Source organism: Apaloderma vittatum, unplaced genomic scaffold (genome assembly GCF_000703405.1).
Source record: "Apaloderma vittatum isolate BGI_N311 unplaced genomic scaffold, ASM70340v1 scaffold29000, whole genome shotgun sequence".
Classification (NCBI taxonomy): domain Eukaryota; kingdom Metazoa; phylum Chordata; class Aves; order Trogoniformes; family Trogonidae; genus Apaloderma; species Apaloderma vittatum.
In genome coordinates, this window is record NW_009694381.1 from 416 (window position 1) to 12241 (window position 11826).

The following is an 11826-nucleotide window of genomic DNA, read 5'->3' on the forward strand; positions in this document are numbered from 1 at the left end:
GGGTGAGCCAGGCCGTGCGTGGAGCAGCAGGTCTGGGAAGGACCCGTTCCTTTTTCTTTCATCCACAGTTTCCCAAGAAGAGCTTCTGCTGTGCCAGAGCTCGGTGGGAGGTCGGCAGGCACGCGGGCTCCGCGCTGTATTGAGTGGGAGGGCACGTCGTCACGCAGGCTGAAGTGGGTGCTGGGCAGCTCTTTGTGCCCTTCCCAAAATTATGAAAATGAAATTATGAATTAATTATGAAAATGCCAAGTGCTTGCCGTTGTTGCAGCTGATGTGCCGGTGGAGATCTCGGGGTCAGTCTGTGCTTGGGACCGTGTACCCACGGAGCTGCTCCACACCAGGAGCTGCTGGAACAGGGCTGGGGACGAGCAGAGAGAAATGCAGGGAGGGCACAGCCGTGTTTTTCCCTCTCTTGCTGCCCGAGGGGCATGCAGCCTACCCCGCTGTCCCTAGCACCCTCTCCTCAGTCAGCGCCATCTGGGGATGCCTGGCGCTGCTGCACAGGGAAATAAAATATTTTGATTCTGTTTCTTAAGCAAATTTGAGGTTTTGGGGTTTCTCTTGCAGAAACAACCTTTTGTTTGCAAATCTCGTTCTCTGCGCGTGCGAGAGCAGAGCTTGTTGAGACTTACAGCTTGGTGTGTGGATTTGGAAAATATTTTTTTGAAGATACCAAGTATTTTTTCTAGCAGCTCCTCAGACTTCTTTTTCTCCCTATTGTAGGGCGGGCTCTGACCACCCACATTCACGTGGGGGATCTTGCTTCCAGTTTTGGGAGCGAAGTGCCGCGTTTGCGCCCAGTGTGGTGAGTTAACACAGAGGATGCACGTTGGGGCTCCCCTCACCCTGCTGTGCTCCCTGTGCCCCTTCCAGGGCGTTTCCATGGGCCAGGGGTGGGAGCTGAGGGGACCCCGGTTGGAGGAAGAGAGGGGGAACAGCTCTGAGAGCCTCCTGGCTCCGTGGGGGGAGCGGGACAGTGCGGGAGCGTGTGCGTGTGGCACCCGGGCTGGCTTTGCCTTTGTGTCCCCCCTCCCGCAGGCAGCAACCGCAGAATAATTAAGAAAAGGTAAAAGCCCTGTGAATTGGAGCTGCGGGTTTGATTAAAAGTCAGAAGCGTCCCTCGGAAGCACAGAGCTCCTGGCCTGTTTTGGCACAAGCTCTTTCAAGTGGAGACCGACCATCACTGGGAGGTCACAGACGCCTCTCCTGCCCCATGACCTGCTGGGGCGCGGTGGCAGGTGCCGGGTCGCTGGGTGGGTGCCTCCATCGCCGCCTTCTGCCAGCAGCTTTCGCTTCAGGCATCCATAATTAATAAGCCAGTTTGAGACAAAGGTTGTTGCCTTACAGAGAGGTTGGCAGAAGCAAATACTATGGCTGGCGGCACCGGACAATAAAATGCCATTGCTGTGCTTGGAATGAGAGGCGAATGGAGCGAAGGTGCTGTCAATTGGCAGAATTTTTATTATTTCATTGTAGTGTTGAGCAGGATAATAAAATGTTTTCCTAATCGTAACAGCTTCAAGGCAATAAAAAAATGGCACATTTGTGCTGCGAAATGTCAGTCAGTTCTTGGGCGATGTGATTTAGAGCCCGTTAAAGCAGGCTGGCGTGCTCCTTGTGCGTCCCAGCTGGGCTCTGGGGGAGCGGTTGTGTCGGGGTGCTGGGCTGGGAACAGGCTGCATGGCTCAGGGCTTCCACCTCGCAGGATTTTTCTGAGCTGGTGTCGATGCAGGAGCTCTGGATGGTGCGTTGCGTTGAGAGCACTCAGCTGGAAGGAAACGGGGCAGAATCTACAAGAGGCAGCGCTGGCGTGCCTTGCAGCGGCTGCGGAGGTGAGCCGAGCCAGCTGGGTGCTAAGATGTGAGCTTAAGCACCCTCCGTGTGGTTTGGGTGGGAAGATGCGTGCTGAAACGCCTGTTCCTGCAATCTTGACTGTTTCTTCTCATTTTTGTCGGGGTGATATCAGCGATGCAATGAAGACCGTGATGCTCTTTGTTCTATTTGGGCATTTTCAAAGGGCACATAACCCTGAGATGCTCTAAAATCCCTGTATTTTTTACGGGATTGGCTTCTGTCGCCTGCAGAGGCGCCTGAATTTGTGGCCTGCAGTGCATCTTGAGCTTTAATAAGCAAAAAACTGTTCCGCTGTCGACGTTACCGTTCTCACCACTTGGTGGCCTGAAAGCAACTTCTCGGGTTTTTTGAGCACTGTGGGTGCTTGTTCAACAGCTTGGTTTTGCACAGGTAATCGTGGGCTCTACTCTCACTGCCCGGAGCCTCAGGCGGTTGCTCACCTCCAGCAGAGGTTTGTACAGAGCTCGTTGTGCTGCAGTATTGATCGGGGTGGGCAGCAAACCTCGGTGCAAGTTGGACCCTGCACCTGCAGACTGGCCCTGCCCGCAGGGATCGATCCCTACGCTGGGGACAGACGAGGACGAGCCGCGGGCTGTGCAGCGGGGCTGAGGCTGCGTGAACCTCGGCCGTCCCCATGGCTGCCTCCGCAAGCGGGGATCGGCGCTTTCTCCATGCTTGCTGCTTTCTTTCCAGGGTTGCTCATCGACCTCTTTGGTGATCATTTTAAAATTTGTTCTTCAGCTCTCGCTCCAGAAGCTGAGGTGGCGAAACAACCCTGTATGTTGCATGCCAGCAGCCCGTCCCTCCCCGTTTCTCGCCCTCAGCTCCCGCCGGCTCTTCCCAGCTTTTCTCTCCTGGGCTTGTTTTACCGCTCTCCCGCCTGCTGCTGCCTCCTTACAACAGGGGCGTCTCGGTGTTGTGGCAGGAGATGCCTTGGAGTCATCGGGTGTTTTGAAACACATGTCACGAGTTGCCACCAGGAGGGACCGTGAGAAGCTCCCCTGCCTTCGGCGCTGGCAGTCTGAGCTCAGGTTGGGCAAGCTGCGTTTCTTTTTGTGTGCCTTGTGTGAGTTAGCTGGAGGCTGTCACTTAACTAATTACGTTTTGCTGATTGGTAAAGATGCAAGCTAGACACATTAGGATGTTTCTTGCTGACCACAGCTTCTGCTGCTGTTCCACCACAAAGACGTCTGCAGTTTGTCATCCTTTTATTAAGCACCAGCGATATGAGTTAAGATTTTCCAGGCCACACCTAAATCTTGGGGGGAGGTGGCAGTTAATGGCAATTATTTCTGGGAATGGTTTGAAGAATAATGCGTTTTTTGGCCATATGGAGCTTCCTGTGGGAACTGGTTTTGCTATTTGTTTGTAACGCTTTGCTGCTTTAAAAAGAAAACAGAACTGAGACATTGCTTCGTGGTCGTGTGCAGCTCCCTGGCCCTGAGGCTGGGCTGTGGCTGCTCCCCTGCACTGCCGGCTCTTCACCTGTTTCACAACCGCGGGCGAAGGAGGACGCGGGGGCTGCGGTCAGTCAGTGCTTGGCCACGGCGCCCGCCCGGCCGGCAGAGCAGCACTGCGGTGGCACGCTGCGCGGCATCAGGAAGGAAGCCTGCAAGCGCGTGTGTGTGTCTGTGTGTCTGTCTGTGCGCGCACAGGCCAGAGCTGGAGCCATTTTCCGGAGCGGGGTGTCTCAGTGCTGTGAAACTGCTGCGGCTCCAGGCACAAGATTGTTTGTGGCGCCGCAGAAGTGCATCTGGCGATGCGGCTGCTGCACCGCAGACGTGCAGGTCCAGATTTCAGCCTCCTCTGGACCTGAAGTCTCATCGTCGGTGGAGGCCAGGCCAGGGCAAGCAGAAAGCTTTTCAGGGAAGGAAGGCGATGCGTGCACTGCGGATAAGCTCTTGCAGAGTTCACGCTGGGAGGAGTTTCCCTCTGGTTTCTCATTAGTGCTGAGGCGGAGGGGATGCGTGACGTTCGGTGACAGCTGGGCAGGAGAGGAGGAGACTCTGGGTGGCTGGAATAACAATTAAGTGCCTGTACTTGAGATGTTCTCAAAAAGCCCCTCAAACGGGAGCTCCTGGCAGCGTGAGCAGCTCTGCGCAGAGGTTGGTAGCCCCATGACCCTGCCTGGAGGCACCAGCATGACCTGTGAGTCTTCTGAGCCCCATCTCCTTTTGCTTTCACTGGTTTGGGTGCTCTGACTTTGCCTGATCACAGTGTTTGTGCCAAAGGCTGCAGCAGGCGAGCCTGCAGCCGTTTCCTTTGGGACAGGCTGCCGCGCTGGTCGCTTGTGCGCGATGGAAGCGTGCCATGCTCGCATGGTTGTCCCTCGCTTTTGGACATCCCAGCTGCTCCTGTCCCCATGAGGCTTTGTTTCCTAAAAGAGCAGCTGCCGTCCCCCTTCCGTGGTTTCTCATTCTGATGCCTTGGTGGCTGAGCCGCAGGTGTGCCATGTCTGCTGCCGGGACCACCCTTCCCCTAGGCTCATGGGGAGGCTGCGGGCAGGAGGGGTGCGGGAGCATGGAGAAGGTGCCAGGCCTGCAGATGTCTGCAGTAAATAAACAAATCGACATTCTTGGCTTTTCTTCCCCATTAGGTATTTTCGCGAAAAACCACCTGTGATTCAGCATGAAGCTCGGCTAGCAGCAAAATGAACTCACCCGGGGAAGGTAAGCACGTACAGACAGCACAGGCCAGAGCAGCTCATCCCCCTGTGAGGCTGGCTGTGGGCTGGTGAATATTTCCTATGTCTGTGCACGCTGCCACCGATACCCGTTGATATTGTCTTGCCTTTGTGAGCTGACAAGAAACGGTTTATTTAAGCTTCATTTATACTAATGTCCGACCAGCTTGCAAAGTAAGGAAGACTTTCTGCGTGCACGGGCCTCCTGAGTCCTTGTCTGTCACTTCCCCACCAGCTTCCATCCTTCCCCGTGCTCTGCTCTGATGGCAGTCGGAGACAAACCCCCTGGCTGTGGGTCACAGACCATCCCTGCACCATCCAAGCTGCACTTGGGGGCTTCAGCCTGGCGTTGGCTGCTGGCACTTTGGTGTCAGCTCCCTGGCACCAGCTGCAGTGATTTTTCAGTCCCTGCCAGGGAAGCATCTCTGAGAGATCCCCAATTCCGGCTGGAGTGGCAAGCTCTCAGAGCCAGCCTGGGCTTCTGAAGGACTGGAAGGCGCTCTCTGATCAGACAGCCGTGCTGCCTGGTTGTGCCATATTTTCCACCGGAATATCTGCTATAGAGGAAACAATCCATCCCTCTTCTCCTATAGACTAATAAGACCCATAGATTTTTTGGGGGAAATTCTTAGCAGAGAATTCCACAACAGAGTTGAAAGTAAGCCGGAACTGTTGCTGTTGCTCAGCACGACGCCAGGCACGCTCATGGGGGCTTTCTCAGCCCGCCCGGGCATACCGGGTCAGTCCCACTGGAGAAATTCATCCCACTTGAGCCCTGTCAGTGCCCGTGGCTGCCATGCAGGAGACGGAGCGGGGACGAGCCCTAACAGCACCCACCTCTCTGCCCTTCCTGTTGCCCCACAACCCAGCGAGAGCCTCCCCAGGCTGGCTGGGCTGCCATGGGGGCTGAAGTGAGCGAGTCCCTTTGTTCTCCTCTTGCTGGGCTCTCTGGGAGCATCTCGGTGGGAAAGGCTTGCTGTTTTTTTCACGAAGAACAGAGCATTTCTGTGCTCCCAGCCTCCTTTTTTAAACTGCGGGTCTTTCCTGCTAATTAGCCCGTCTTGGTCTGCCTAGCGGTAATTATTCGAGTTGGCCTTAAATCCTGACTGCTCCTGACGACCACACATTCAAATGGGTCTTGCTGTCTTGCTGCATTTGCAATTATTTTTAGGGTGAGCATTTGAATGTATTTACATGACTGCAACAGATCAAGATAGCATTAAGGAGCACTTGTCTTTCTAATGGGTCTGACTCTGCGCTTGGTGCTGCAAAAATGCCAGAGCTGTTTGTTGTTCCCTCTGATTTACATCTAAACAAATGGGCCAGCATTTGACTTTTGACTTCTAGGCTTGCATTTGAAACTGTTTAACCTTGGTGTGTTAACCAAGCTGCTAGCCAGGATGTTGACCATGGTGCTAAGGAGCCCCAAAAATAATTTTGGGGATGGTGTTATTTTGCTGCTGGGATGGGGAAGCACATACCTGGGTGCTGCCTCTCTGCACCACGGCAATCCAGTGGTGTGAGCAGAAGTGGGTAAAAGCACTGCAGAGCGGCTTTGCACGGGCCGCTGCTAAATGTGCTCTTTCATGGAGAGAGTCAAGAGGAGAACATGTTTTTTCTGAAGCAGTTCTTTGGACTGCCAGCAAAACAAAATGCACGGACGTCCAGTTCCCTCCGCTCCATTCAGCTCCCACCCCAGCCACATAATCACAAACAACTCGAAATCCCTGGGTGAGCCCAGGGGAGGATTGCAAAACCTGCGCTCACAAATGGAGCAGAAGGGGGCAGGGTGTGGGGAGCGGTGCCAGCGCTCACAGGAATCGCTCCCGGGTAGGCAGCAGAGCAGGGCACTTGCAGAAACTGCAGGCTTCCTGCTGGATATCCTACCAGGTTGTAGAACCCCCCCAAAAGCCTTAATGCCAGATAAAGTCCTTTTTTCCTCTTATTTCAGCTTTCCCCCCTCCTCTGTGACAGCACGCTGAAGCTAAAGAAGTGTAGGAAGGGGGCAGGTGGCTGAGAGAAGTGGGGAGACAGTGGTGTGCTGAGCTACGTTTTGGAAGGAATGAGAACTGCAGGGAGTGTTTGGGCTTTTGTCTGGGATGGAGCAGACTTTCTGTTAAGAAATTTTTTTTTGAGGACTGGCTGGGCACACGTGACCTCTCCTCTCCAAAACATTCCTGGAGCTTTGCTCCAGTTGTAAACCTGCCTTTCTGGGTACACAGACAGTCCAGAAATAATCTCTATGGGTGTGCTCTGAGACAAACTTTAATTACCTTCTGGGTAGGAGACACCTAGCCTGGCAGATAAGTGAAGGAGATGATGAAAGCCTGGGCTGGTGTCAGCACCCCACAGAACGCCGAGGTGCCGCCAGGCTGGATCGTGGCTCCTCTCCCCTGACCGCGTTGTGTTTGTCTTGCAGATGCCCGTCGGGTTGAACTCGTGCTAGCTGAAAGCTGAAGCGTGGTCCCCAGCCTGTGTGGAGGGGAACAGGATGCGGGTCACCATGAGGAGGGTGTTGCTGGTGGTGGGCTCGGTGGTCGCCCTGATGGTGACTCTGCACCTCGGCCAGCAGGTCCTGGAGTGCCAGCAGGTCCTGAGCGAGAGGAGGCACAGGCTGATGAGACCCGAGAATGAGGAGCTGGTCATGATGGACTCCAACCACGTGGAGTACCGTTACAGCAAGGAGATGCCCCTGATATTCATCGGCGGGGTCCCACGGAGCGGCACGACTCTGATGAGGGCCATGCTCGACGCCCACCCCGAGGTGCGCTGCGGGGAGGAGACCCGCATCATCCCCCGCGTGCTGGCCATGCGGCAGGCCTGGTCCAAGTCGGGGCGAGAGAAGATGCGCCTGGACGTGGCGGGGGTGACGGACCAAGTGCTGGACGCAGCCATGCAGGCCTTTATCCTGGAAGTGATCGCCAAGCACGGGGAGCCGGCCAGGTATTTGTGCAACAAGGACCCCTTCACGCTGAAGTCCTCCGTCTACCTGTCCCGGCTGTTCCCCAATTCCAAATTCCTCCTGATGGTTCGAGACGGCCGAGCTTCCGTCCACTCCATGATCACGCGGAAAGTGACGATCGCGGGCTTCGACCTGAACAGCTACCGGGACTGCCTGACCAAGTGGAACAAAGCCATCGAGGTGATGTACTCCCAGTGCTTGGAGATCGGGCGGGCTCGCTGCCTGCCCGTCTACTACGAGCAGCTGGTGCTGCACCCCGAGCAGTCCATGCACGCCATCATGAAGTTCCTGGACATCTCCTGGAGCGACACGGTGCTGCACCACGAGGAGCTCATAGGGAAGCCTGGCGGGGTTTCGCTTTCCAAGTGAGTGTCGTTGCGTGCATTTGTGCTCTTTCAGGGGCAGAACTGGCAGCATATCCAGTTTTGCTGCAGGAGGTTTTGCATTTTGGAGTAGAAAACGACTTGAATACTTGCAATCTGTTGTACCCCACAGAGCGGTTTGTCAGGCGACAATTTTAGAAGTGGGTGACTGTTTTATGCATCTGTCTTGACAGTGCAGAAATGATGCTGGTCTCTAATTTGAAAAGGACTGCTTGCTCTTCGGTGCTTCTTTTCTCCACCCGTCCTCAAATACCTCCCTTCCATGATTAAGTTTTGCTGCTAACGAATGCCTTTCTGCTGTAAGCAGCAACTCTTGCCATGTTTAGTGCAGGTATTACAGAATAAAAGAAATACCTAATCCGTGAAGACACACCCCAGCACTCCCTCCTTGCTGGCTGCCAGCCTCTGGGTGCCAGGGGGCTGCTCACCTTCTCTCACCTTCTTCTCTTTTAATGCTCTTTATCTCCTAAATAAGTCTAACTTAGCAAACTGCTTAAACAGCTGAGTTTTTGGATTTTCAGTGGGGATGCGTGGTGTATCTGTGCTACAGACCACACGTCTTCCACTGTTATCCTGTCATAAGCAGAAATGTCCTGCCAGCACACCGTCCCACCTGCAGGATTGGTCCCTCCGTGCAGTGGGACCCAGTCTCTGGAGCTGCAGAAACCCCTGCCAGAGTCTGCTGCCCCAGAGCAGGGATGGGGCTGCCCTGCTGTGCCTCCTGCTCTTTCTGCCCCAGGAGGACCCGGTGGGTGCTGAGTGTTTGTGCTGCAGGTGTTTCTTGGGCACTGGAAGCAAAACATTGAGGTGGCAGTGAACCTAGCTGGACATTCTGTCTGAGCCTGGTATGTGTGTGAACTCCAACTTCAGCATCTTAGGTTTTGGCGTTTATTTTTTTTCTTTCTTTTGTTATTTTCCCCCAGGATAGAAAGGTCAACAGACCAAGTTATCAAGCCGGTAAACTTGGAGGCATTATCTAAATGGATCGGGCACATCCCGGGGGATGTGCTGCAGGACATGGCCCACATCGCACCGATGCTCGCCCGGCTCGGCTACGACCCCTACGCCAACCCCCCCAACTACGGCCACCCCGACCCCTTGGTCGTCAACAACACGCACAGGGTGAGCATTGCTGCCGCAGGGCCCTGGGTCTCTGCACCCGCTGAGCCCACTGGAACAAGAAGGGGTTGTTAAACCGAATCACGAAAGAACAGGGGAATCACAGAATCACAGAATCACAGAATGTTCAGGGTTGGAAAGGACCTCGAAAGATCACTTAGTCCAACCCCCCTGCCAGAGCAGGGTAGGTCACACGGGAACGTGGGCAGGCAGGAAACAAACAGTCTTCTTTTTGGGAGACGGAGCGACAGAACCACAGTTCCACTGGGCTGGTTTCAGAGCAGATGCGGGTGGTAGGTTGAGCCTGGCTTGGCTCAAGCTGCTGACGGTCCCTGTGATTTTGTGGCGGTGTTCATTTCTGCTGTTGTGGCAGATACTGATCCGTCCCTCTCCGATCCAGCCCCGCTCTCGAGCCCAGGAGTCACTGGCATGTGCTGATGTTACCGCGGGCTCTGGCCCCGGAGGACGCGCGGGGTGTGCCGTGTCCCTGGGCAGCCCAGCGGCCGCTCCCGCCATCCCACAGGGAATGCGAGTGGAGGCTTGTAATGGATTCGGGCAAAACCAGAAGATTGTTACTTTTTTTTTTTTTTTAGAATATTGACTCATGTTCCTGGAGCAGAACTGGAAGGAAGAAGCTGGCGAGCCACAGACAGCAGTTATTAAACACAGGCAGTTTCTCATGCTTTGGGCTGGGATGGTTCCTCCCTGGTCTGTGCTCCGGTCTCTTACAGCTCCTCCTTGCTCTCGCTGCTTGCTGAGAGCTGCTCCAGGACACGGGTGATCTGGGTGAACATCTGCCCTTGGAAGGGTTAGGGACTCTTTGAGTCTCTGATACTGACCTTTCTGTACTTTTTGGCTTGAATTTGGAGATCTGGCACGATAGTAAAGACCGAAATACTGTCCCCTCCCAGGCTTAGCATGGGGGGGTGACCAGAGAATTGCATGTGTTGGGTTGCCACTCCCTGTCTTTGCTTACAGTTCCAAAGGAGGAAACCTCCTGCTTTTGCCCCAAGATAGCACCTTGATGTAGAGCAGACACCTGTCAGGGTATTTCAGCTGGTTCAGGGACACTGGAATGCAGGACGCAGTTAATGAGGGGGACTCATTGGTGTTCAGAGAGCCACTAGCCCAGAAGGGTCACTCCAATTTTTCTTTTCCACAGGTTTTAAAGGGGGATTATAAAACGCCAGCCAATTTGAAAGGTCATCTGCAGGTAAGAGTCTGATGTGCCCTTGAGTGTTTTGCCCTCTTGGGTTAATCCTGGGTGCCTGGTCCCTTGCTCCCTCTTACGGGCGTTTTGGGCTGGGCAGGCAGCTGTGGGACCACTTTACCTTTTAAAGCTTTTGTTGCCCCTGGGTCTTGCCTTAGGAAAGGGTGCCTTGTCTGATTGCCAGGTTACAGACAGGTGTTCTAGTTCCTGCACTTGGGTGATTGTGTCCAGGTGTCAAAGCTACACTATAGGGCTCCCTCCCTGAAGAGCAGCGCTTGAAAACAATTAATAACCATCTTTTGAAATGCAGAGCAGTCCAAGAGCCATTGCACATGTGGACTTAAAAACAGCAAAAAACCCACAAGTGGGTGCTGTTCGCTGCTGGCAGTTCCTGGGTGGCCACCCCAGGGTGTCTCGTGTTGCATGGACAGTAGCAAAGCGAGAGGCTGCAGCCTCGTGGCTGCCAGTGCTCTGCCCTCCTGCTGCTTTCTGTGTCCTAAACATTTCCTTTTGTTGCTGCTGGGAGCACAGCGGGAATGTTTTGAGGTGCAGATGGCAGCTTAAAGCTGACCCTCCTGTTTCTGGGTTATTCTAGGTGACTCAGAACACATCATCTTCTCACTAAGAAAATTAATGATTTCCAGGTAAGACCTTGTACTTCATTTTGGGACCTGGGCAAATCCGCCTGCTTTGCTCCAGAGGCAGTGTTTTGCTTGCGTAATTTCTTGTGCCTGTGGATTAGCCAGCCTGCTCCAGGCACCCTCATTAGGGAAATTATCCCCTTCACGGTTGCTTTGGGTTTTCAGAACAATACTGTTATGTACGTGATTTGTCAGAAATTCTTCTTCCGAGCTCTGTAAACAGGCTTACTCCAGCAAAACCGAATCAGCCGTTTGGGAGAGCTATTGCTGCCTGTCCCCACGGGGAGCATTGAAAGGGGATGTGGAAATGTGTCGATGAGCCGAGCTGCAGCCCAGCTGTCTTCTAGGACATGCTGTGGCCCCGTGGAAGGGAAGATAAAGCAGCCGCATCTGCTGTTGGTTTGGAAAAACAAAGCCACCACCCTGGGTCTCTGCTCCAGATACAGCTGTTGATATGCTGGTTCTTTTTCTGTCTCTCTCTTTCAGCTATCCTCTACGCTAAGACACAAAATGTCCCTTTAAAAACTAAAAGTGACCCTTTAAAAACTAGTTTCTATGTAAAAGCAGTGCATTAGGCTGAAAAAACGCAAAGAAAATGAAGTGTTGAGTGATGATAGGAGCTGTGACCATCATCCCAGAGCTGGGACTGGGTTTCTCTCACTGTTTTTTTTGGTTTTGCACGGTGGCTGCTTTAGAAGCGTGGGTCGGGCGCCTGCTGTGCACTCCTCAGCAAGTGTGTTCTCTCTTCCAGAATGCTGCAAATGGCCTCTTGTTCTCCGACAAAGAAGAGTTTGCAACGGGCACCAGTGGAAATCGGTTATCCAAGCATATTGCTTGCTAAATACTATTGCCAAAACGACTGCTCTACGAGGAATGTATTTGCATTTCTTTGCAAAGGCCAAACGTTTTACCCGGACGCCCCTCGGACGCCCCTCGTCATGGCACCCCACGGGCCCAGCATCAGCGGGAGCCCC

General features: G+C 53.9%; 1 protein-coding gene across 1 annotated transcript; it reads left to right on the forward strand.

The window, feature by feature from the left end:
- The first annotated feature begins 6535 nt into the window (after window positions 1–6535).
- On the forward strand, window positions 6536–11790 carry TPST2 (tyrosylprotein sulfotransferase 2). The gene is made up of 6 exons (XM_009867505.1): window positions 6536–6546; window positions 6957–7864; window positions 8806–9004; window positions 10164–10214; window positions 10807–10855; window positions 11604–11790. Exons 2-5 carry the CDS (start codon window positions 7029–7031, stop codon window positions 10834–10836), a joined length of 1116 nt encoding a protein of 371 aa, XP_009865807.1. The 5' UTR covers window positions 6536–6546; window positions 6957–7028; the 3' UTR covers window positions 10837–10855; window positions 11604–11790.
- The last annotated feature ends 36 nt before the right edge of the window (window positions 11791–11826 follow it).

What these genes read in the sequence shown, in the direction of transcription:
- TPST2 (XM_009867505.1), top strand. Translation starts at nt 7,029, where the DNA reads ATGCGGGTCACCATGAGGAGGGTGTTGCTGGTGGTGGGCTCGGTGGTC. An exon ending in GGCGGGGTTTCGCTTTCCAA is followed by an intron (nt 7,865 to 8,805) that starts GTGAGTGTCGTT and finishes ATTTTCCCCCAG; the next exon opens with GATAGAAAGGTCAACAGACC. An exon ending in ATTTGAAAGGTCATCTGCAG is followed by an intron (nt 10,215 to 10,806) that starts GTAAGAGTCTGA and finishes GGGTTATTCTAG; the next exon opens with GTGACTCAGAACACATCATC.